This window comes from Meleagris gallopavo, chromosome 1, assembly GCF_905368555.1.
Source record: "Meleagris gallopavo chromosome 1, MGAL_WU_HG_1.1, whole genome shotgun sequence".
Taxonomy (NCBI): Eukaryota; Metazoa; Chordata; class Aves; order Galliformes; family Phasianidae; genus Meleagris; species Meleagris gallopavo.
The window spans coordinates 124769699-124797321 of NC_139404.1; the positions used below are offsets into that span (position 1 = coordinate 124769699).

At 34.1% G+C, this 27623-nt stretch overlaps 1 protein-coding gene across 5 annotated transcripts in view; it reads left to right on the top strand.

Moving 5' to 3' along the window:
* Window positions 1-27623, top strand: part of NLGN4X (neuroligin 4 X-linked) — a 166654-nt gene that overhangs the window by 25440 nt on the left and 113591 nt on the right. For all 5 annotated transcript variants that reach the window (XM_085212802.1, XM_085212770.1, XM_031557517.2 and 2 more), the window contains 2 exons: window positions 2311-2394; window positions 21261-22083. In XM_085212802.1, the coding sequence (XP_085068928.1) occupies window positions 21612-22083 (472 nt within the window). In that variant the 5' untranslated portion in view covers window positions 2311-2394; window positions 21261-21611. The remainder of the gene's footprint in view (window positions 1-2310; window positions 2395-21260; window positions 22084-27623) is intronic.

Consider the following 27623-nt stretch of genomic DNA (forward strand, 5'->3'; position numbering starts at 1 on the left):
ATATCTGTATATCAGCACTACCCCAATACATGCAAAAAGTGGGTGGTTTGATTTATTGCTGAAAGCCCACATTCTTTGAATGGTCTTCTACCATTTGGGATGCCTGTTTTCCCTACTAATATATAAAATAGATTAAAATGTGTAATCATTTTAATGGATGCTTTTAAAGATTAATTTAATGCTGCTAAGACTCTGTTTATAATGCTATATTTTGTCATTTTATGAACCTAACTGCTCCTACCAGAGTTACCATAGTCCAGCCATACTGACGAATAGAACTGAGCATCACAGAACAAATAAATAATCCTTGTTTTTTTTTTTTTTTTTTTTTTTTCATGAGATAGAGCTGTTGTTTCTCAAGGCAGCTTCAGGAAGTAAGATTAGAAGGACTGCCAAATTCCCTTAACATTTATATTAGACTTTTGTAAAAAGAAAATCAATTGTTACAAATACAGAGAAAAAATGTCACTTTTAAAAAGAAAATATGTATTGAAGACTTCCATGTTTTATCTTACAATTTGACTACTAGTCTTCTGACATGTGTGTATATACTTCCACAAGGGCATACTGGTAGAAAAAAAGTGCAGCATTTGCAGTTCTCTTTTAAAGAGCAGTTGCCTATTAGGGAGATAAGTTACAAGTAAGAGGCATAATCTATGTGAGCAGTGAAATCTCCAATAAAAATGACATTGTCATATGGATAGATTTAAGACATTATCATAGCTTGGAACAAAGAATGCCCTAAGCTCCAACATGATTCCTCAAAGGGTGTGTATGAAAATGTATACTGCTGCCAGGTTTCCTGTGTGATAAGTGTCCAGATGGACACTTTCACAGTTTAGTTGGAATGTTTCACACATTTTTTAATCATAAAAAAATTGTACTTGATTCCATGTTCCTAAATTAGTTCTTTTCAGAAATATCCAACCAGACTGAGATATCCAACCACAGGTACATACTTCCAGTTTCTAGAGGTAATCATCTTAGTTACATGGGATTGAGAATTTTGTTTGCAGTTGTTCTAATAAATAGCACTTACCACGAGTGGTTTGGCTGTAGTAAATAAAAAAAAAAAAAGCAAGAATTATTCAGTGTGATTAAGATTGCAGTATATGAAGTAGCATTTCATTTACACTTTAGTTTGGTCAAAAGTTAAGTACAAAACCTGATATAGTAGTATATCAATAGTAGTAAGAATAGTAAGATTACTTTATGTCCTCTCTTTCACCTGTTGTTTGCTTTGAAATCATACTTTTCATTTAAGGTTTTTGACTGTATTGATCAAATATGTATGAATGATACGTAGTATCTTGGTGCATTAAGAGATACAAACAAACAAAAACCAATACGAGTAGCATATGTACAGTGCCATAACTGTGGTTATGCTGACTTTTGTAAGTAGAGTATTTCAGCTAATGTAGTCTTCAAACAAATGCAAATTATTTGCAGTAACTTTTTTTAAAAGTTATGTTTTGAAGTTTAAATTCCAGTGTCTCACTGTAGTCGTTACAGAAGAGATTGTTGGCAAATATTGGTAGTTAGTCTGTCTAAATATCTAATGGATAGTTTACTGATAAATAAATTACCAATTAAAATGTCATTTGCAGTATAAGCTCCAGTTGTGAATTCCTGATTGTTCAAAAAGAAATGTCTGGTACATGTGTAGTGTTTTTCTGGTCATCATTACTTATGTAGAAAACAAACAAAAAATAATACTACATTTTTGTGAAAGATGGTTAATTCCAGGTAAACTAATTGAAATTCTTGAAGTAAACCATGCTCAACTGCGACTTAAATATCTAAATCTATTGAGGATCAGATGAAAAAGTGTATTATTGCTATTTTTCCATAATACTTTCTGCTAAAGTCTATAGTATATAATTTCAGGAAATAATAAATAACTGTCACATGATTTAACACTCTCCATTTGAACATTTACAGCATATGCTTAAATAAGTATTTTTATAATAATAATGTAAAAAAGTTTTTTTTTTTTTTTGTTTATTTATCTTAAGGTAATTTCCTTAATTTTCTTTCCCTAAAATGAGTACCTCTGTGGTTTAAAGTATTAAAGGAAATTTTGCATGAGAGATTGATATGCACAGAAAAAAAAAATTCTAGTAATTGTTATGGCAAACATCAGTAGATTAGCATCATATTTTTATCTCCTGATTATCTACCTCTATATATTTAATCTAGAAAATCAATACTGCAGATAACATCGTGGTTTTTTTTGTCACTAATTGTGACTAATAAGTCTGTTCTTTTTCCTTCTTTTACTGAAGAGCACTTTATATTTATTTCTAACAGGAAACGTTTGTGCTGTAACTAAAATGAAAGCATGCTGCCTCCTTTGGGGGGATTCTGAAGGTTTCTCAAAGATGCAGCACAGTGGTAAGTACTAAAATTATGGTCAGAACAATACTGTTCTCTGAAAAATATGTTACATGGATGAATAGCTAACTTCCTTTGCTGATGTCCTTAAATTTGAAATATGTGTTTGCAATATATACTTCCAGTTAAAATGCTTATGGTTTATCATGTGTTCATACAATAAGACCTGGAATGCAGTCCATTCTAAATCGTAATGCTGTTTATGTGCTTATTCATGGTAACCAGGAATTTTGTATATTTTTCAGTTCTGGAAATATGGAACAGTACCAGTGTGCAGTTAAAAGATATTTGATTAAAGTTGGCTATTGTGATACTGATAGTTGGTCGAGTTTGAGTTAGACATGAGAAGACATATCTTTTTTCTCTTGCTTTATTTGTAAAATATGAGGTAGCATTATTTAATAGTACACATAGACACACACATATATGCAAATGCGTATACATATGTACACACATTTATACATTCCTATGATATCAAGATGAAATATGTAACAAAGATTTAGATTAGAAATCTCTGCTCAGATTTTTAAAAAACATTGGCTTTATCTTACAGTCTTTCTTTCATACTAGGTCTGGTTCATTGATTAATAATAAGGAAGGACATACACAAATGTCTAGAAAAGTTCATCTGATGGCATAGAACTTCCTTCTCACATTTTATGCTCTATAGGCTTTGAAGAAGATGAGATGTTTTTCCCTAGCACCACCACTGCACCAGATGCAGCTTCATTTTATCTTTGGGTCCTAAATTTAGGGAGAAGAAATAGCAATGTGTCTGATATGATAATAGAGTTGTGAATAAGCAATAATTTGGAGTATGACAGATTGGTTATGAGATGAGGGTACCATTATGTGAATTGTAAAAATCAGACAAAGAAAATAACAGCTTTGTAAACTCTTGTGATTTTTGCATCACTGAACCCTGTTTATTCCAATTTGTTGTAATTTAAATGTAATACAGTAAAAAACATTTGATGAATAGGAGCCTGTTTAATACGTTAGCATCCATGCTGACCACAGTCATAGCTGAACTCTTTGTGGTTATTATAATAATAATATGCATGAATACGTACGTAAGATTCAATTACCAACTTTCCTCAGAGAACTTGTGATTTTAAAAAGAATCCAGAAAAAGGAAAATAATTGATCTAAAGAATGCAAAGCTGATACAAATAAAACAGAGCTGAAATTAAAGTCAAAATAATCAGTTGATTTTTTGGAACTAACAGTTCATGTTTAAAATTAACCATAGCCAAGTCCCAAGAAGTGGCAGAAGGTCTAATAATCTCAAGATCTACAAGAGTATACCGAGATAAATGACAGAAGGTGGGAAGAATCTGGAAAGAAATGGTGTATTTGTAGTTTTCAGTGTTTTCTTAGCATGTTGTTTGTTTTTCCTAATAACGCAAAGAAGGAAATTTATGGAGAATCAGAAGAAAGGGAAACAAACAACATTAAAAAAGTGAGATAGAGCCTACTGATCTCTGTATTTTAACCCTTAGACATCAGAAGACATGTGCCTTTTGAAAGTTTCCTTGCTTGTGTGAAGTGATAACTGGACTATACATAAACCAAGGGAATAAAAATTGAAGTTTTAAATCTACTTCAGATTTATTGCAGATCTTCTGCTTGCTGGTTTTTTGAAGTGTAAGTTGTCACAAGCATGTATGTTCAATTGCCAATCCTAAATTACCACAACCACAACAGAAATATGCTAATGTATGCTAAGGAATTTAATATTTTGTCTGGAAGAAGATAGTATTGTTATGGGAAGTTGTCCAGAAATGAAACATCTGAAAGTTTTAAGAAGAGAGCGCAACCCAAACCAACTATGATGATATATTTGTAGTGGAGAGCAGGGAACCATTTGCATGATCAGAAGAACTGTAAGAGTGGTGGGAATCATTATCAGTGTTTCAAAAACAATAGTTGTTATGACTTTTGCTATATTGTTCTGTTTATATGTAAGGAAAATACAGAAAGAAGTCCCTACGCCTTGACAACTTTTACTATTTTCTTGCTATCATCCTCATACAGAACTCCCGCTAAAATCTTCACCATAATCCTGCAATCAAAATGATCCTCCTCAAGGAGAGAAAAATGCAATTAATGTTTAGAGTATGCAAGTGAGTGCCTGCTGGCAATGTCCAATATAGTAACAAACATGAAACCAAGTAAACAGTCCTTAGATTTTGATCTTACTTCACAGGTAGAAGCTAGTTTTAATGGTAGAATTTCATTCTAAAATCCTGACCTGACAGCTGACTGTGCAGATGGAGCCCTGTGGTAATCTGTGGGATGCTGTGTAGTTTCTTTGATGTAGCCATATACTGTCAGATTCTTGATCATGGTCTCAGAGTCTGATCAAGCCTTTTGCCTTGTATCATTTATGGTAACAAACGTGAAGGAATAATGAAGCCTTCACATGAGAAGACAGGAATATATCACTCCAGTTCTAATCATGAGAGTTTTAGGAAATGGATCATTTTTTAGCTGTTTGAGGACAGTCAGGGCACGATATAACTCCTTCTCAGATCTCAGGATTCAGTGTGATTCATCAGAATCTTTGCTTTTCGTCCTATTGTCATGATTTATAGCCACAAATTGAAGCACTCTCAGCTGAACAATGCAAACTCTTGTTAAACAGTGCTTTCATTGGATGATTGGTAAATTGAACCTTAGCAAATTATATGTGGCAGTCTCAATAGCTTCGTGATATCGCTGATACTGTGGTATGGGAATTTGAAGTGACGTATCCATTCTTTCTTTTATTGCAGTATTTATGTTTCAGTGTGACTGACCTAACTATTTAAATGTAGACACACTGTAATGATTTCCACCAAAATGTAGATTTCTGAAGAATCCAAGTAATCTAGATCTATGCAATTATGATGTAACAATCACAAAAACATTCCAGAGGATTAAATTTATTTCAGGTGGCAATACAATTAAATGTATTTAATACTTTTGCCTAAAATAATTAGTGTGATTGAAAAATAAAAATCTGACTCATGATTCCTTTAAAACTTTAAGATGTATAAACTATTCTTATCTAAGTAATGATTCCATAAACACAACTGATATTTTAGATAATTAATTTGAACTATTTACAACTTGTGCATTATTTAGAGCTTTGTACCACAGCAATAACAAAGGGCTTAAAATTACATAATTTCAGTATTATGCAGACTGGATGGCTAATTGTAGTTCATGGAATCACAATTAGCCATCCAGTCTGCATAATACTGAAATATTCAAGCAAGAAAAAGAAATATAAAATAACCATACTGTGTTCTTTGCATATGCTGCTCATTTGAGTAATTAGAAATGGTTTTTTTTTTTTTTTAATTCAGTCGTATTAAATTCAAAGAACTTGAGTGCCAGATTTAATATATTTAATTATTTACATAAATATTTAAATAAATAATATTTTTATATTTTAAGTAATGCTTGAATGGGAACATGTTTTATCACTCATGAAAATTAAATGTACAGTACTGAACAAGTAGTGATGTTGTATCAGCCTTGTGCTGATAATTTTTAACCTAAGGAGTAAAAAAAAACACCTCTTTTTGCTACAAAAGGTAGAATAGTATCCTTTGACAGTAAAGCCCTACTGTAAATAAATTACATTCAGTGTTGTTCTTCATGCTAAGTTCACAACATGCTGTGTCTTCATTGTTAACTACACAACTGTCATGTTTTGTTTGGATATCTCAGTAGTATGACAAGTGAGACCATCTTCTACATCTTTTGCAAAATACCATTTTAGCTCTGGAATCATCAGCTCTAGTTTCTAGAGTTGAAGGCAACCGTATAATGTAATCCTTTTAATACAAGTTATAATGCAAGTTATGATAACCGGGGCCGTGTTTATTAAACATGTTTATTAAACATGTAAGAGTCTCAAAGTAAATGGTCTTGTATATACATGACAGATAATTCTTAACACACATAGTACTTTAAGAAAATCAGCATAGGAACTGGAATTTAGGGTGAAAGTAGGCGGAAAATAAATCTAGAATTGTAAAGTTTTGCTTTGGTAAATATTTAAGAAATTAATTAAAGATGAAACCTGTTTAAACAAGGATCTCTTCTGCTTATCACATAGTTATTATATCAGGAGAATTTAGCTTTTTGGATCTTTGTGATAGATCAGGCTGCTTAAAAGCAGACTTCTAGTGCAACTTCAGGAGTCCTGCACTACTCTGTTATACTTCCAGAAGTACTCTAGAAGGCCTCCTTTCTTGTAACTATTATTTTGTGTCTGCTAGACTCGTATACAAGGGCTTCATACTCAAATATTTCCATTTCCACATTCTGGATGTATATCTAGACATTAAGTAAGTAGAGTAGATCCCCACTGAGTTGCTAGAGACCTAGTTCACAGGTAGGCTACTTCATTTAGACAGCAAAGAATGTATCCACTTATCTAGAACTAAAATTTGTTCCTACTTTTTAGTTCTGAAAACAAACATAAGTGTGAGGCAAGCAGTAAGCTAGTCAATCAAGACACTGGACAGCTGGCTGCATGCAGAAGCATATCTTTCTGTCTTTAGGGAAAACTATTATTCCTCTGGGCTTTTCAGTTATCTAGAATATTAGGTGGGATTTTTGTGGCTCTAAGCCTCATTGTGATTTATGATACAAAAGAGTGGGCCTGTAACATTTTATATATTTCTAAGGTTAACCTGTAAGAAACATAAAGACCATTTTATCCTCTTCTGAATATAAATCTTGTGTTAGATACCTAGGACTTTTTTGGATTTGAACTTGTTCATTTTATGGGATGGAGAGAATTGAAGAGAAATTCTTAGTCTTCTAGGAGCTGGCAAGATGAGATGTAGCTGTTCTGAACTGCTGGGAATTAATTTGGAACGCTGGTGTCACGGAAAATTCCTGAGGAGAGGAAAATAGTCTGGGCTTTGTTTTGAGAAACTGACTAGATATTTAAGTGTATATAAAAATGCTGGTATTGTATTGCTAGAGGAAACAATGTAGCATAGTTCTTTAATGATGAAAAGTACTGAATTATTTCTGTTCTGTGCCAAATGCAAGTAATCCACCACAATTATGCTAATCACTGCCCTGAAAACAAATTGATGCAGCTATTGAGTGATTAAGGAAGATAATTTATTTCTTTTTCAAATGAAAAAAAGAAAATTAAAATGCTTTCGCTATCAGAGAGTCAACTGCTTGCAGAAATATCTTAGAACTGAAAATCACTGGTTCTGAAGGTAAATTTGTTTGTTTGTATATGTGAATGTAAAGTACTTTTAGCCTTAATTGCATGCCAGTTTAGACTCAGACATGTAGTATTCTTCAGCTGTATATTTTATAGTGGCATTTTGTTTTGATTTTCTACTGACATTGTTCACAAAATGCTTATATGCAGCATTTTTCTATTGAGTCTTTAATTTAAAAGCCAAAAATAACTAAAATACTTTTTTTCTACAATGTTCATTATTAAAAAAAAAAAAAAGACACTTTCTTCAATTTGTGTTGTTTTGAACTCCATTATTCGTTCCCAAGGAAAAGCCAAAGGAGGAAGACAGAACAGGAATATAGTATAAGTGTTATCTACTACTTGAAATAAAGTTCAAAATTTCTGTATGTATTTGAAACTACTTAAGTCAAATTTAGATTCCATCTGTTTTCAGGCATTATAGTGTCTGCTTCTGAAGAGATAAAAACTATTTTCTTTTCCATCCGATTGCAGATCCATTGATAGTGATTGAGATTCATCCATATGTGCTCAGAACATGAATGTGGATTTAAAGGTTACGGAACTGTTTACAGAATGTTAACAAGACATTAAGTCTTTAAGGCATATATTTATATGTATGTAGATGGACTTTAAAATTCATCTTTATCATGCAGTGTCATAACACAAGACCTCTTGCAAAGAGCATAACTTTGTCTTAATTAGAAATATTACTGAAGTTTTTCAATAATTATAATTCCTTTCTTTCATTGTAGTTATTTCTGATTTAATATTTTCTTATGTAAAATACACGAAACTTTGTATAAAAACTTCAGGAACAGATATGTATACACATATACCTGGAATTTAAATTCAAGGAAAAGGTGGAAAGAGCTCATAACACAGTAAATATAGAGATATACACATTAGAAAGAGATATAACACAACAGTAGGCAAATGAAGCACATCTACTTTGTACTGAGTCATCTAAAAAGAAATGCCTATTTTCATAACTAATTTCCAATTAAAGTTCCAGCTAATTTTCATTGCAAGCAAAAACTTGCACTATATTTATAGATTATTAATCCAAGGAATAAAAAGATGATTCTTTTTTTTTTTTTTTTTTTTTTTTAGGGGAAAAAAAAGTTATGTCCATATCCAGGTTTACTTTTCTGAAACTAATTGGAACACTGTACAAACTACTCAATTGCCTTTATCTCCTTTTACACTGGGGTCCTTTCTGCAGACTGAGTGCATGCATATTACCAAAATTCTTTGAGGGAATTAAGTGTTCTGTATGTGAAGTTCATGTTATTCTTATACAAGTACTTTGTTCTTGCTGATTTTAAGGAATTGAATTTATAACACCGACAGGAAAAAAAAAAAAAAAAACTACCAAATTCATTTTGCTTTGAAAATGCAAAGGCCATCATTTTTCATTTGAATTACAGTTGATTGGCTTATTTCATTGACAGAGTAGGAAGTGGCTGATACTCAAGCCTTGTAAGATGGTAACATACATATTTCAAAAATTGGTTGGAATGTTTTGGTTTTTTTACATAACATATATCTGAATATTTTTCTTGATGACTCTGATAAGCCAATTGTAAATGAAAAATGTTATTCATTGTATATGTCCCAATCTTCTCTGCACATTTTCTTTTAAAGTAAATAGTTTTTCTGGATAACTGTGTGACATATTTACATTTTTTATTTTTATTTTCTTGATTTTATTTAATTTTAATTTTAGCTTTCTGATAGAAAATTTGAGCACAGGCCTAGGTCACTCAGAGAGACTGAGGAAGTTTTAATAACTCTGTGGTATTCAAAAGCTGTCTAGATATGGTCCTAGGGAACCAGCTCTACATGGCCTCACTTGAGCAGTGAGCTTGGACCAGATGACCTTCGGAAGTTCCTTTCAGTACCAGTCTGTGATTCTCTATTTCCATTTAAGAGCAGTTCAATTCTTCTTCCCACAAAGTAAATTAAAGTAACTTAAAGTTCTTAAAGTAACTTTATCTTCCTTTCTTTTTCATTACCTTGAGTTACTAAATATATATATATATGTAACAGGTTGCCTGGGAGGTTGTGGATGCCCCATCCCTGGAAGCATTCAAGGCCAGGCTGGATGTGGCTCTGGGCAGCCTGGTCTAGTGGGTGGTGACCCTGCACATAGCAGGGGGGTTGGAACTAGATGATCTTTGAGGTCCTTTTCAACCCAGGCCATTCTATGATTCTATGATATGTCAACAGCAAAAAAGATCACTGTATTACAAGTTTGTATAGTGATGATCAATCACTTAAAATGATAGGGGGTGGATAATTAGAGACTGAGAAACTGTACTGTACATTTAAACCTGATTAAGGGAAGGGAATTGCAAGAAATATCACAGAATCACACAGAATCACAGAATTGTAGGGGTTGGAAGGGACCTCCAGAGATCATCGAGTCCAACTCCCCTGCCAAAGCAGGTTCCCTACACCAGGTTGCACAAGTAGGTAATATACATATACAAATATACATTACTTAACCAAATAAAATAAAAAGTAAATATTTTAAAAGCTACAGAAATCACTTTATATTTTAGAATTGTTAGTGAAGTACTAGTGAAATACAGCCAAGTGCAGTGATGTGAGACTACAATACCAACTTTTAGCAATAGCAAAATGAAAACACCTTTTCCCTAAACTCAAAAACCACTACAACTGAAAAGTGTAAGCAGGGAGGTAATGTAGTACACAGAGGCATGAGAAATTCAAGTCTGTTATTCTCAGCATAAATTTCAAATTAATTGAAAAAGTAAAATTCATTAAAGAACAGAAAGCTGAAAGACAAAGCTTTGATGAGATTGCAGAAATTTTTACCTTACAAAGCAACAATTTTCAATAGATGAGCTCTCCATCATTTTTGAGAGGTCTTGGATAACAGGGGAGGTCCCTGAGGGCTGGAGGATAGCCAATGTCACTCCGGTCTTCAAAAAGGGCAAGAAGGAAGATCCAGGTAATTATAGGCCTTTCAGCCTCACCTCTGTCCCTGGAAAGGTGATGGAACAGCTTGTGCTGGATACCATCTCCAGACAACTGGGAGAAAAGGAGGTTATCAGGAATAGTCAGCATGGGTTCACCAAGGGGAGGTCGTGCTCAACCAACCTGGTGGCCTTCTATAATGCTGTCACATGCTGGGTGGATGGGGAAGAGCGGTAGATGTAATCTACCTTGATTTTAGAAAGGCATTTGATACTGTCTCCCACGACATCCTTATAACAAAGCTGAGGAAGTGTGGGATAGACGAGTGGACAGTGAGGTGGGTTGAGAACTGGCTGACTGGCAGAGCGCAGAGGGTCGTCGTTGGTGGTGCAGAGTCTGGCTGGAGACCTGTGACCAGTGGTGTCCCCCAGGGGTCTGTGCTGGGTCCGGTCTTGTTCAACATCTTCATCAATGACCTTGATGAGGGGATAGTGGCCACCCTCAGCAAGTTTGCTGATGATACGAAGTTGGGAGGATTGGCTGACACGCCTGAAGGCTGCGCTGCCATTCAGCGAGACCTGGACAGGCTGGAGAGCTGGGCAGTAAGAAACCGGATGAGGTTCAACAAAAGCAAGTGTAGGGTCTTACACCTAGGGAGGAATAATTGCATGCACCAATACAGGCTGGGGGATGAGCTGCTGGAGAGGAGCTCTGCAGAGAGGGACCTGGGCATCCTGGTGGACGACAGGTTGGCCATGAACCAGCAGTGTGCCCTCGTGGCCAAAAAGGCCAATGGCATTCTGGGGTGCATTAAAAAGAGCGTGTCCAGCAGGTGGAGGGAGGTAATCCTCCCCCTCTACTCTGCCCTGGTAAGGCCTCATCTGGAGTACTGTGTCCAGTTCTGGGCTCCCCAGTACAAAAAAGACAGGGATCTCTTGGAAGGAGTCCAGCGGAGGGCCCCCTTCCCTTCCCTTCCCTTCCCTTCCCTTCCCTTCCCTTCCCTTCCCTTCCCTTCCCTTCCCTTCCCTTCCCTTCCCTTCCCTTCCCTTCCCTTCCTTCCCTTCCCTTCCCTTCCCTTCCCTTCCCTTCCCTTCCCTTCCCTCCCTTCCCTTCCCTTCCCTTCCCTTCCCTTCCCTTCCCTTCCCTTCCCTTCCCTTCTAGAAAAAATCATTCACAAATTTTATTCAAATTCTTTCATTCACAATTTTACATGTAGTTTTTTGCAGTTTTTACCTTTAGTTTATTGTTTGTAATGTATATGCAGAAAATCAACAAGTCAGAAAAGATAGAAGTAACTCAAGAGTATGTTGCAATGCAAATCTTTTATTTTGAAAATATGAAATATTTAATCACTATGGTCAGAATATGAGAACAACACTTTGAATTTTTAGTATTACCAGTGTAGACCTGATGTACAGAAAGTAAGTTTAAGTGCCCAAGTTTAAGAAACATGAATCAGTGCCAGAGAAAAAATGAAGACTTCTAGATACTGCCATGTATATGAAAGACAATATTAAATTCCAAAAATAGAAAATTGTTAGCAACTTGCCAAGATGATGGTTATTTCAGCCCTTTGGGAGGCAAACTTCAAGAAGAATAGCTAAGTAAAAGCAAGAAGTTGATTTTCTTTCTTTAAGAATCACTAAAAATACTGCTGATAAATCATATATGCGCTTTCCCACTACTTTAAATATAAATCATTATATAGAGCATTTTGCAAGCCCTTTAGATGATACATCTCTCCCTCTTGTGCCAAAGAAGGCATTATAGAGGGAATTATTTTGAAGAATAAAAGTGTTAGTCAGATCAGACAGGAATTACTGACATATCTCCAATACGAGGTAGAATAATCTTCCCCTCTGTCAAAGGGATTTAATTGTCTGCCCTGACCTCCATCTGTTCTATTAATTGACTGCATTAGTTTGTGGTAGATATTTTTGGTTGGTATTATGTCTTATTAGTGGGATTTCTTAAGATGATATAATAGTAGCACACAGGACGCTGTAACTCCTGCCATGTGACAAAGTATATGTTTTTCAATCCTGACCTAAATCATTTGACTAAGGGTAGGAAAAATAGATCTTCCTAGTTAATTTGACAGCTGCAAATTGTTTTCTATTCCATAGTTTCTGCAGTATCATCCAATATATAGAAATAATTAAACTTAAAAAAAGAAAAAAAGATTCAATTTGCAATTAAAAATCAGTTACACATTGAGTAAACTGATGAGTATTCATACTTTATATATATTATATATGTTAAAAGAATATTAGAGAGAAGATAGGAACAAGTGAGAGAAAAGAAAAGATCTGGAGGATGTAATTGTGACTTAGAGCAAAGAACAAGCTAGTGCTGTGCACTTTGTGATTGGAGGATTGACATGGGACTGAGAATGTCCTGGAGGGAAGAGGACATTTTGCTAAGAGGACACATTCAGAAGCATGAGAGACCAAGAATAAGCCCAGTCTTGGAAGGATAGTGTAGCATAATGTTTTATCATGAAATCATATTGCCAAGAAAAAGAAATTCTACTAATTATGGAATGTACTGGTGTATTTTCTCATCTTCTGTTCTCTTTTCTCAGTTGTGATCAGAACTTTATACCGCATATGAAACTACAGTGCAGTACTGTAAATATTTTATGTGTTTCACGGTCAGAAAAATCTATGACAAGTCATATGATTAATCACTCTGTTTGCAGTTTTTGCAGTAATCATTTAGTTTTGCTTTCCTGCGGGAACAGATAGAGTGTGCTAAAAAGTATGATAATAATGGTATTGCATGGGTCCTTTAGAAAGTCATTCATAGATATTACTAATTCTATGAAAATGACACAGGAAACAATTCAGAAAAGAGTTGTTTTATGTCTAGTTGAGAGATAGAAGCGTAATAATCATACATTTTTAATGTAATACTGTTTTTTCCTCAAACCTATCAGATAATGTGAGTAAAGACTAACATCAGATGTAGGTGATGAAAATGAATGTATAACCTTGTTCACTGAAATTTGACTTTACTTCAAGGAGGATACTATGCAGTAGGTTGTTTGTTTGTTTGTTTGTTTGTTTTCCGTTTAAATAGCACACTGCTTCTGGGAGGAGGATTTGGTTTTGGATGATAAAAAGAATAGAAGATTATGAGAGAAAATAGCTGAAGTTTAGTCTAAATTCTCTATACTGAATTTCTTCTAATCAGTGGATGTCACATCATTTTTAATGATATAGAACTAGTCAGAGAACAGACAAAAAATTATTAGAAATTCAGAGCAGAATATCCTCTTCCTGATTTTAGTCATCAGAACTTGGCTCCCATATGAAACCAATAGGAAAATGACAGCTTTTCTCAACATTCTGTGTTATGGTGAAAATTCTGTGTATCTTGGTAAGAAGTGAGAGAAGAAATCATCACTCTGTATTTCAGCTGTATTTGAATTTCTTAAACCTAATCTTCAGGATGTTTTTACCGTGGCTGATTTCAAGCCATTTTTAATGTTAAATAAATAATAGTAGGAGGGGTGGCTGTCTGAAGTGTATGCTTTTGATTTTGACAGAGTATCTAACTTGTCTGCACCTGAATGAGAAGCACATGAACTTTGCTGATGAGCTTAGTATAAAGGAGATATTTTCTCATTGTGCTAGGTGAAGCTGGGAACTTTCCAATAATGGGAGTGGCAGGGTGAACAAGAAGAAATAACAATTTTTGCATTCATTGTTGGCTTTCCTTTTCTACTCTGGTACCAATTCTACACACTACAAAGTAATAAATATGTTAAAATTCTGAAAAGCCTGTTCTATTCTTTATGCCTGGAAACTGTCAGAAAGGTAATAAATACCATGCTTGGAAGACTGTTAACAATACAGAGTGAATGCTGTGGCAGGGCAATGCTCTAGCCCCATTTAGTTTATTGCTTACACCAACAGCAGTAGCCTGAGAATAGGCTAAGGTCTATAACTGTAACAGGATTTCTGTATGGTATATCCTGCTTTGCATTTAGAGGTTCAAATTACAGAACAGAAATCCCAACTGTAAGTTCTTAAGTCAACTAATGAGAAGATCGTATTTCATTGTGTATTCAGCAAGCACAGGCCATTAAGCACAGTGTATAACAGAGTCTTCTAGGTGGATTCTTGAGCTCAGTGTTTGTTGGAGAGAGCGGAAGGCAACAGGTGGCACAGGAATAGTAGGAATGGTTGTCTTGCTCTGGACTCCGAAGATCTATCTTTCTGGTGACCTTGTCCTATATAAAACTTTGTGGAGACATTCACTATTGAGGCAAGCTGTCTCTCCTCTTAAGTGTAACAGTTTCAACCCAGCATTTACTGGGATAAAGGCGACTAAGTGAGAAACAAAAAAAAAGCACAGGAGCAGTACCTGGAGGATGTTCTTCTCTTCTGCTAGTGAAATTGTCCACTTTCTAGCAAAGAGAGAAAGCTTAAGGGGAAAAGTAAGTGAGAAAAAACTTAATGATGTGATAGCATTGTAAAGATAATCCTTAGTCTCAATTTCTATTACATGCAACAACTCTACTACTCACTCTATGAAGTCTTCCTTGGAAGTGAGATTACCTATCTGGCAGAGTTTCAGTTTGATGAGTCTGCAAAGTCATAGTTTTTTCTTGTAGTTCAAAGGTGAGAGTTGCAAGTCATGTCTTTTAATTTAGGGCTGAAAATGTTACACATAGTTGCCACAATTATCCCAGACTTATTTCAAAACTAATGTTTATAACATGAAAGATTGGAGGTGTGGGCTTAGACTTCTTCAGGTTAATAAGAGTACTCACTCAACTATCCCATTTCCAGAATGAGTGCATAATTGTGCCATTATCATATAAATGAAAACAGTATCACCACCTAGTAACTGAACTCGGTAATGCAATGAAAATATAATGCCTGTGTCTCATCCATAATTCAATTCTATGAATGTGTACAATAGAGCAATGCTTTTCTGCCATGTTCGGGTGAGGAAAAGTTATATGCCCAGGTGATTTGAATTGCTTTTTTCACCATGTTTTTGGCTACTGTAATGCTTGTAATGTTTCTTCTGCTTGGACTGAAATGCCAACAGACAGATATCAAATTCTAATCATTAAACAGTCTCTAGAGATCAAACTGCATAACAATCAGTCCCTCAGTCACCTTCTCAATGAGTTCCAGCAAGAGCTTTAGTTTCTTACATCCTTGAGAAGGACACACACAGGCTAAGTGGAGAAGATGAGAGAGGAATGAGATCTGTGAGTTTCCCTGATTGATTTGTAGACAAAAATAAGATATTACCTTAAGAATTTTCCTTTTTAGTTATTTGAGCGTTCTTAAAAAAGAGAGTTTAGACCTATTCCATTTTAGGAACATGCTTTTGTGTGTCTTGCAGTGGTAATAGGTGATGAACTTTGATATTTGTAAAGGATTATTTGAATTATAAAAGTTCTATTCTGCAAATGTAAGAAATGCATAATGTAATGATTTTTTTTTTTTTTTTTTTTTTGGTATGCATCTCTTTTATTCCAGATATAACAAATTTTACTCTGCATGAGATTTTGCCTTACAGAAATTCAGAGCTGATCATTCTTTTTCAGATCATAACTTTTTCTTTTGGAGTAATAAATTTTAATTTCAAAAAACAGAAGTTCAGAAAAGAAATAAGAATAGACCTAGAAGGTGCGATATTTCTTTTATAAGGTCATATCAGAAGTAAGAGCCAGTAATTGAGTCTACAACGATGCTAAATTGCACTGATATTTTTGTATGTTTCCCTTTAACACATACATGAGGAGTTGTATTTTCTTAGATTCTGCAGCCATGACTAGACAAAGACGGTGTAAAAAATAAATTATCAATGTCTGTGGTCATATTTTAGGCATTGGACTCTTTCTGACCAAATAAAGACTAAGTACTCTGTCACAATATTTTGCAGTCAGAGTTCATTGCTGATATATATTTTTTCATGACCGTATATGTTTTATGACTTCATTTGAATTCTGGTGTATGGCATTTGAATCTGGCAGCGTCAGGTCAGTCATAAGAAACTTAAATTCATATAATAATGGTCAGATCTTGATTTGAGTAGAGCACACCTCTATGTGTAATGTGAAGATAATTAGTAATTTAAAGAGTTGAAACAATTTATACTTTTTTTTTCCTACTCCCAATATTGATACCTCATTTATTCATGATCTTCATCAATTTATCTCAAGAAGCAGATAGAATTATGAGAAATGACTAATCATGGATATATTTTTTTCATTTTCCTAGGTGCAATAGCTGCTATAAGTATAGTTTTTAATCAGTGGCATAAGTGCAACTATCTTAACTAAGCATTTCCTGTCAGTTTTGTCTTCCTGGGGCTAATGATTTTTTATAATTTTAAATACAAGGAAAAAATAAGGGAAGGCCATATCTGTGATTATTCAACAACAGCTTTGGGTAGCTACATCCAAAGTCCTATTTTTTTTTTTTTCAGAATGCTTTAGAAGTGTTTTCCTTTTCTTTCAAAAATAATGATGATCACACTCCTGCTTTCCCTCCACTTGCTTTTCAAATTGTTTTCATTTCTGAGAGAACAAGAATTCTCAAAACCAATATGGAAACTTTTCTCATAATCCCATAATTCTTTTTGAATTAATATGAGACCTATAAATTCAAAGTAAAACTGTTAGTTGCAGGCAAGAAGCAATGATACAATATAAACGCACGCCTGTTTTCTGAAAAGTAAATGGTGATTGTCTTTTCTAACCTGAGGAGTCTTTTGACATTTTCCAAGCATATCTGAGAGGCTTTCTGGAGAAAGAAAGAGAAAACTAAATGTAGCATGTCCTTTGAAAAAAATAAAACTGTTTTAATGTTTTTATACATATATTGTTTTTCAGGTTTTATTTCTATTTTTAAAAGCACGTGAATTATCTACTTTTGTCCTCAGTTATTGCTAACCATAAATCTAAGACCAACTTCAAGATCCATTATGATTTTATACAGCTGGCTTTTTTTTCACTATAAAAAATGCTGCGTCATAGTTCTTTAAATTTGTAGCACTGATATCTTTAATTTTTAATATTTAAATCTTCAAGAGAATACTGTGAGTTAACGAGGAATGCATTAGAATGTAATGTAAAAGAGAAATCATTAAGAACCTCTCCATCCCTACTGCTCACTTGTCATGATTTTATGTTTTTTGGTTTTCAGTGTTCCGCATCATAACATCATGTAGTGCAATGGGAGTTAAAGCGTTAATGCTCCAATTCCAGGTACCTATCCCTATATATTAAGAAGTCATGGGATCTGGCCCTTCTGGGTGGGGCGGTCTCTTACTGCCTTGCACTGGGTGATGGAGGGTGCTTTCCTAGCCGTTCCAAGCTGTTCAGATTTGACTCGGTCTCAGGAACTCTCTCTCTCCCATCTTATTTATTAGTCTCAATTTCAATTAGATTGTATTATATTGTGTTATCTTGCATTTCTATATCATGGTTAGTAAAATAAGTTTTCCTCCATAGATCGTTGCCACTGTTTTTTTCTTCCTTCCTTGGGCCCATCTCCCATCTCCCTATCCCTTTTCCTTTTCCCTTCCCATTTTGTGGGGCTGGGGGGTGGGTGGGGAGGGCCAGGGGCCTACTGCCCCCCTGACACAGGCATAGATTAATCTAGTTAACTCCGTGACACCACTGAACTGCTGTGGTTGAACAGCACTTCAATACCACAGAAATAACAGTAACATGTAACTTGGTTGATCCATTAATGTAGATATGTTGTTCCGATGTTGTTTAGTTGAATTCACTTAGGTGAATATTTATAATATTTATAATATTTTCCAGGTTCTAGGCAATTGATATAATAAATATATTGCTGAAATCTACTCTTACTGGCAAAATGTGGTAGAGAGTTCAGAACTTGTTTAAAAGTGAGGGACATAGAAATGATCAGAGAATGAAAATTGAGGTATATGTTTAATGTACTGGTTAGTTTACATAAAACCTGAGAAATTCCAGGAAATGTGTGCAGTCTTCCATCTCCTGTGTTCATATCTATCATTTATATTTGTGTTTGCTGTTGGTAGCATTTATTTGATTTTGTTATTTGTTTGTTTTTATTACTTAGTGTTCACAACCTGCACAAGCAGATCACAAAAACTTGCAATCAATTTATAATCTGATGTTTGACCTTGGAGCAAAGAGGACTTTTAAGCTATATGTCGTAGTTCCCCAGTGGTTACAGATTTAGTTTAGAGCTGCTATAATATTAATCCTCTCATTGTGGAAAGGTACTAACTGCTCATCCTGGTAACCATCAGTTTAACCCTGAAGGCCAGAATTATAGACTATTTAAGAATCTCTCAGCATTGCTTGTGGAACAGATTTATGATCGAACTCAAGCAATGTTTTTAGAGATTGTACAAGTGCATTTTCTTCAAAGGCCATAAGTATTCTATTAGCCTCAAAACACATTGCTTTTCAAATAAGACTGTTGTGTATGAATGGATGCAGGTTCAGATCTTTGACTTCTCTTTGTGTGCTAAGTTGCTAAAAATTGCCATATTGAACTGAACATTTTAGTTTGGATTGTTCGAGTGGGTGATGCTTCCAACTAGGAGCTGCTTTTACAAGCAAGTCTGTACACATTTTTCTAAATTCCTGAAGATGTAAAAAAAGTCATGGAAGAAATGCAATTCACTTCCCTTAATTTGTCTAAAAATCGTTTTATCAATTTATTCCAAACATATGTCTAAGATGCCTAATTTTCTATTACCCAGTTAGACTTTCTTCCGGTCCAGTGGTAGGCCCAGAAGTGATATTTACTTCTCTTCCATAGAGTAATTAACAGGGAAAATACAATAATTCATTTGAAAATAAAGTTACTATGCTGTTTTCTGTTGTTAAAAGCAGTAGCAGAAATAGGACAGGAAGGCAGTGTTTGAGGAGGTAACCAGCTGGCCACCCTGAGTGCCAGGGAGCTCTCCAGGGAAGATGAACCAGCCGTTGTGGACACTGATGGCAATGGCAGGGCAGTGCCCTCATCAACAAGGCACCCTCCCAAAGCTCACTACCAGGGCTGGATTGGGAGTGGGAGGACTCTGTTACTGCCCAGCAGTTAGCTAGACGGGCAAGGTGAGTGAGACATCAGGTCAGAGGTTGATCTGGGGGCCCAGCCCAGGCAGGATTCAGGCTGGGCATGCAGCATGGCTTGGGCTTGGCAGCCCTTGCTTGGGCTAAGATGGGGAAGGCCCTAAGTGGGGCGTGGCAGGGCCTGTTTATGGAAATTATACCCTCAGGGACATAAGACATAAACATAAATTGTACCCTCAGGAACATAAGACATGACTGAGATTGATTTGTCTCCAGAAACTGGATTGTTGCAAGTCCTTGGGAGGCCTCTTTAGGGCCTATTGTCTATCAGTGAAACTATCAATGGAAATGTTTGTTCAACAGAAAAAAAATATGTATCTGATATTTCTCTGGTGTTCAGGAGTTTCACAAGTACTTTATGATATAAAATCTGAAACAAAGTCATTCAAGAATAATAGCGGGTTTTAAAAGAACGATTTTTTTTTTTTTTCCCAGATGCCTATCCTTTTCCTAAAGTGTCAACATAGATAATTCCTAGATATCTCTTGTTTGTTTGTTTGTTTTTAATTTGAAATCACTGTGAATAACTACTGACCTTGGATTTTTCTGCTTTTGAAAGGTGATTTTATATCTTCATGACACAGTGTCTTGGTACAGAACCTGATTTTCCAAATATATAAATGATTTATAGTTTATTTTGTATTTATCCCATTAAATGTAAAGTACTAGATTCCTGTAATAAGGATTTTTCAAAGTGTGAAATTGTTGTCTGTGTTTGAAAAATTGATTAAAAGGAACTTAATTTATTTGCATAGAGAGAAGAATGTAAATATAGTTTACATGTTGTAACTTACACCACTTGCAGTGGTCAGCATAAAGATACGTGACATATTTCATTAAAAATTATCAGAATTAATTTATACATTTCCTTCTGTCTAAAGATAAAAGAGCATGGCAAACTCACATAGCTATAACTGTGTAGGTCAAGATCTGATTTCTCAGAGATTGTACCACGCTTTTTTCAGTTGTCATTGTTCATTTTTGTCAGATATAAAATAAATAAAGCAGATGTGAAAACCAATATTTAGTATGTAATTTTAATTAATGGTATTCTCACATTTTCTTTGAATTAAGGTAATTTTGTTACATTCATTGGAATGTGTGAATTACATGGAGGTAAGTTGGGTTACACACTATGCATACTTGCAAAAGATACCAAATGGAAGTCATGTCATAACAAAGAGATTATTCAGTGCACCAAAATATCTAATAAGCGTTATTTTACTGCAAATCTAATTAAAAAAGAAATGCTTTTATTTAGGGCAGAAAATACCCTGGAGCTGGCACTTAAATGTAGAATACCCTTCCTAAAAGCATTAACATTTGGGCTATGGTGTGAAAGCATGTACATAACCAGAGTGTTTGGTTTGTTTTCCAGTCCTGAACAAATTCATGCCTTCTATTTTCAGTTTTCTTACCTTACATATTTTCAGAAGCACATAGCTAAACATGGTGGCTAGAGTTCATGAAAGATTTATTGGTTTTGGTGGAGTAGTATAGTATGAATTTATTTGTTCATTTTGTATAGATGTACATCTATATTAATGTATCTGTTGATTTTAATTGTTTGCTTTCTCTTGACTACAGGCTGAGTGGACTGGACTTCACTGGAGGGAGTCATTTTGCTGGGGAAGTGGAGTAACTGTGGTTGTTTTCTCACTCTGCTGGCTGGAACGTGCTGTGCATTGTCAGGATTAAGCCGACACTCAAGACTGGGATGGGCCTTGGGATCAAACACTCCCTGATTTCTTCTGACTTTGGAATTTGTCTTTAGCCAATCAACTACGTCACACATCAGATTTTGGTTTTTCGCTGCCTGAGAAAGGTTATGCTATTTTTGAATAGTTTTTTATTTTATTAATAATTTTCATTTTCTTTGACTCATTTTTCTACTGGTTGTGGGGAAAAAAAAGAGTCTTGCTGATGTTGATTTAAATAATGTCGAAACCAATGGGACTCCTATGGCTGCCTTTGATCTTCACTCCAGTGTGTGTCATGCTGAATTCCAACTTCCTCCTATGGATAACTGCACTGGCTATAAGATTTACTCTCATTGATGGCCAAGCACAGTACCCAGTGGTTACCACAAATTACGGCAAAATACGTGGTTTAAGAACACCTTTGCCCAATGAAATCCTTGGTCCAGTGGAACAGTATCTGGGTGTTCCTTATGCCTCTCCTCCAACTGGGGAAAGGCGATTTCAGCCCCCAGAGCCACCATCATCTTGGACAGGTGTCCGTAATGCCACACAGTTTGCTGCTGTCTGCCCACAGTACCTGGATGAGAGGTCATTGCTCAACGACATGCTGCCAGTCTGGTTTACAGCCAATCTGGATACTGTGGTGACATATGTTCAAGATCAAAATGAAGACTGCCTGTATTTGAATATCTATGTGCCCACAGAAGATGGTAAGTACTCTAAGGATGGTGCTGTAGCTCACTTACTAGTTCTGCATGGGATAAGTAGAAAGATCTTTAAAGCATCTTGCTCAGTTTCTTCCATTTTTATTTGTGGAAATGGATCATGTCTTTGAATACTCATCAAAAGGAATAATTTGTAGATTGAACATGTTTGTATGAATTCTCTTTGATCAATCTGTGTAACATCACAATTTCATTTACAGTTAGTGGGCAGGGTGTGTAAGCTTACATCCTAACTGGAGCTAATAGTCATTCACAAGAGAAGAGAAAATAAACATTAGTCAGAAGTAACATTTTGTTTTTCATTGCATGAATGATACAAATGCTGCAATTTACTCATTTTAAAGCAGAACATTTGTTTTTTTCCCCTTAGTTTTATTTTAGTACCAATAAGCCTACAGTTAACTCTTCGTGATTTTAGTAGATGATAGAAAATTGTGTATTATTTCAGCCTAGGATTTTCACCTGTGAAACTTTTCAATCGAACGTATTTTTCTTCATTCATTAAATGTAAAACTAAGTAAGCACAGTTTTATTACACAGAACTCAATAGCCTTAAACTTTCATGTTTTCTGCATTCCTCTCTCAAGAGGGTTACTTTAAATCACCTTCATCCACTAAAAGATGAACACAAATAGAAGCACACAATCTTTGAATGTTTTCATGATCTCAGTCTTAAAAATTGCAGTGTTTTAGCATCCAAATGGTACTGCTTCTTACAAAACAAAACAAAAAACCAGAATCAACTTTTCATCAGGCCTCTAATGATTGAAGTTTATTCTATCTCACAACTAAATTAAAAACAAAATCTATTGGCAGTTATATTTAATATTCTGCTAAGAGCCAGTTCTTTCAGCCACTTAAAATGTAGTTACTGGTGCGTAACATGGCAGATTTCTCCCAGATATGCAAATCCCCTCACTTTAGCTGAGGGTTTGATTTGCATAACCAATGCATTGTTATTTGTCAGTAACCATACTCTAAATATGCAAATCCTGTACTTTATTTTAATCCTTCTGCCTTGATTGGCTTCTTTGCTCAGAATTTTCAAGCTGTTTGCCAGCAATAAGTGTACCACCTTCTTGTCCTCAGAAGCTGATGAAAAAAAAAACTAGAATCTAAAAATAAATGGGAAATGTTTGGGAATACTGTGAGCTCTGCTACAGTACTGTGAAGCTGCTTAAGTGAAAGTTCTCAGAAACGAAAGGTGTGGTATGGAGCTCTGTGTGCATGCAGGTGTGGGTGTGTACATGAAAGTACATAAATACTTGAAAGAGACACTCTTTCCAGTTCTTTCACTGTTAGACTCTCATTTTACTCTTTGGGCATTTCCAAAGAGAGGTCACTCCGAAGTCTCTTTATATTTTGGATTTTGTCCTGCAGCCTTTAGTGGGTTACTATGATGATTTGTCCTAAGAAAATATTTCAGATTAATATTTTATTTGTTCTTACTGAAGGAATATCAGCGCAGCTAACACAGTATCATTTTAAAAACCAATGTAAATAAATTCACGTGTTTGCCCAATCCAGTAATAAGAAATTTCTCCCAATAATTAAGGAAGACAGAAAATTAGAAATTGAAAAACATATACAAATTTGTAGGGGAAGAATAATAAAACACTGTGTGTTGAATGACAAACAGCCTATAAAGTTCCTTGTGTTGTATGTAACAGTAAATGAGGTTTCCTATTAGCTTGTAAATAAAAAGGACTGATAACTGTATTTGTATGCTTTTACAACTTTATGTCCACTTAGTTCCTCCTCCCCATTTTAGATTTTTTTTTTCTGTTTAAACAAAATAGCATGTAAAGGGAAACAATTTTCCTTCATATAACTTCTCAAAAAAAAAAAAAAAAAACCCACAAAAAAAACAGAAAAAAGAAAATATAACTGAATAATGACAGATTAGGTTTGGTGTCGGTGATGAGCTGAAGGCAAGATTGTTCCTGTTCAATATGAAAAGCATTTTTAACAGGCTCCTACTGAGAACAAGATACTTAAAAATGAATACATGGAATACACGATGTTTTAATTGCAAGTTGTAAATCTTATCCCTAATTAAATATAATTCACTGAAACTTTTTTGGTGTGGAAAATATGCAATCTTCTGCTCACAGAGATGATTAAGAAGAACTGAACTACAAATCATATCTCTCAAGTTAGTGTGTTTCCAATTCACGCTAAACATATATAGCCTTAAACTGTAGTCCATACAATCTGATTAAACACATTATACTATGAGTTTTAGTTGGTTGAGATAAGTTCTTACGGGCATAGACCACAAAGTTAGTTTTTGAAGTGGGATCTCAAAGTGAGTGAGTTAAATTCATTTTTTGAGTTCTTTCTCAACTACAGATTTATTATAGAGAGTTTTGAAGCAGTCTTGTGTCTACAAGAAAAGGTGCATGTAATCATCCATACATCCATACCAAAGTATTGTTCTGGTTATTAAACTTAATCTGAACTGTTTTATTGTCTTAAAAAAAGCTTCAGTAAAAAGAATTGGTGAACAGCTCTAATGAATTAATTGTGGTAACACACAGTGTTTACTTCAAACAGTTCTATGAAATTAGTAATCGAAGTGTTTGCTTGTTTTTGTTTTTTGTTTGCCACTGTATAGCATGGCCTGTTTCTTATTGTTTGAGCTGTCAAAGGGAACCAAATTTTAATCACGTGCTCTGAATGAAGAATTGATGAATAAATGCACTCATTCATTCATCTGATTTCAGAATTGCTTCACTGGAATTCTGCCAATATAAACTAGAGGAAACAGGAGTTGAATCCAGGCCCTTTAACTGTGTAGATAAGATTATTATTTTTTTTTTAAATAAAATTGTTTCAAATATTAATGATCCAGAGTAAAGAAACACACTGATACAAAATTCCATAGATCCTTAAAATACCTGGAGCATCTAGGTAAAGAAATTAAAATGTCCACTAAGCATTCTATGTCTCTATTAGTAATTGCCTTTTTATTTTTATTTTTATTTTTATTTTTATTTTTATTTTTATTTTTATTTTTACTTTGAACCACGCGATTCTAGATGTCAAATGTCAGTACCTGAATGTCTTATCAGAATTTCCATATAAAAAATGTGACTGAAAACGAAAAAAAGAGTCTTTGAGAGTCTTTCTTTTTAGATTATATATTTTTTTAATTTTAGGCAAAAACACAATTTACAGTAGAAATCGAAACATGTATATAACAGACTACTCTGTCAGCACTGACCATATAGTATTTTATTTTGTCACAGTTGTTCACTGGGCAAATTTTTTATGCTGAAATTTTCTGTAGGTTGACTTATATTCCAGTATATTTTGAGAATTTCAATATTTATTTTCCTGTGTGGAAATGGAAAGAATTTGTACTATTGTAATCTACCAAGAAATATTTATTTCTTAGTAATAAGTATAAATTAAAATGCAGTTATTTTAAAGATAATTATAAGCAATAGACATTAAAAAATTAAGTCCTTTGTTTGTCAAATCTATAATCATAAGAAATTGCTCAGAACTGAAACAAAATAACTTACAGTAAAATTACTCTATCCAAATTATTTTCCAAACATTCAGCTAGGTCATCTGAATAAATAATATCACTTTTGTGGGAGTGTATGTTGTATTCTCTACTTTTTCAGTTATGATCAACAGTAATTTTCCACAAGAATACTTGAATGTCAGTTTAGAGGAGGTCATCTAGGGAAATGATATTGAGGACAGTCTGTTTATTATAACTTCAGTCTGAATATGGGTTTATCTACAGTGGAAATGCTAGATTGAAGAGGACACAGACTGTTAATCGGCTGTGCTTAATCCCTGGCCTTTATCATTTGAATCTGTGGATTCTGAAGGAGATTGCTAACTCCTATCATAACTGGAAAAAAAATATAGCAAAAAGTAAATAGAAAAGACCTTTAATTTGGATTTCTTTCATGAAAAAATTAAGACTTGTATTAATGTCAAGATAAAAAAAAAAAAAATTTGTTGCTGTTGTTATTTAAAACCTACTCTCTTCAGATGAAAACAGAAAATTAAAAAAAAAAAGATTTTTTGTTTTCTATACATGATCAATAGTAAACATATTTACTTACTTTGATGTATTGGAAGAGGGTTCATTTTACACAGTGATTAGCTAGTAAACCACCATATATCTATTAGGAATTAATTAAGTATTTAACATCTTCTGAGGTCTGCTCATTAAAAATACTCTGTTGATCTTCTATCTCATTTACATCCCTATAAACACAGCTGAAGTGACAACAAAAGGTGGTAGGCAGTGATACATATTAAGGCTGAATGAATAAGGTGTAATTTTTTTATTAGACTAGGAAATTGAGAAAATTGTCTGGGATTAATGGTATGGTTAGTGTGGGTCAACAGTATTTATCCTCTGAGCAATAGTGTGAAGGAAGGTCACTTACAACTTTATTTTCTGTTTCTAGTCCACTAAGCAATAAAGAAACTTGAACAAAACTGTTAAAGAAGAGATGTGTTTGGTGGATTTTCTAGCTTGCATGCTGTGCCACTTTGTCTTATTAGGCAGACGTCTGCTTCATATATAGCTGAGCATTTGCAGCCTTCTCTACATCATTTCAGTTTAATTGCATCATCTGTTTAATTTGGAAAAATGATTTTATGAAAATCATATTGATAAAATTAAATTGGTAAAAATTTGTTTGTAAAATTGACTTCTTTATTGGGAGGAGGGAAAGAGAAAGATAAAGATAGTAAAAAGAAACAAGATGAGTCTAATTTTGACAACTATTTGATGGTACAAAACAAAAAAGCCAGCTATTCAGTAGCTTCTTTATGAGGAATAAGAATCTATGAGTAAAAATAGTAACATAATGTTTAATACATATTATCTTTGTTGATTTATTAGTAGGTGATAATAGCAACTTTAGCAAAATTTATTTTCCAAATACACTTGAATTTCTGTAATCTTTACCTTCCTAGGCTATATATGTAGTTCCCAGTTTCAGTAGATATTTATTTGGTGTTTATCACATAATATAAAAAATTTTGTCTTTTTGTGGTTTTTCCACGTATTTCCTAAATGAGTCGCTACTTAAGAAATTAAATTTAGATTTTATGTAAATCTTTTGAAGAAATCCAGAACCTGGTGTCTATTGTTTACATGCCTATAATTTTAATACTTTCTCAAAATCTTTCTTATATGCTTTTTAAAATCAGTTATGATTTGTATAGTTCTTACAGAAAGGTACAGTTTTACCTGTGTTGTCTGTTTTGGGTTCTGTTTAAAGCATAGGAGATTAAATATTTAAAAAAGCATATGTAGGAAATGTTTTCTTGAACAAATGATAATGTTTGAACACTTCCAGATTACAAATAATGTTTTTCTACCAAAACACAATATAACAACAGTTTATTCTCAGTTTCAAGATTGTCACATTCTGTCAATATTGATTTATTTTTAAATTCTGCCCTTCCAGTCAGTTCTTTGTCTTCTTTGGAAAGATACATATTGAGTATCAAAACTGTACTGTTACTCAAAAATTGTTTGAGAT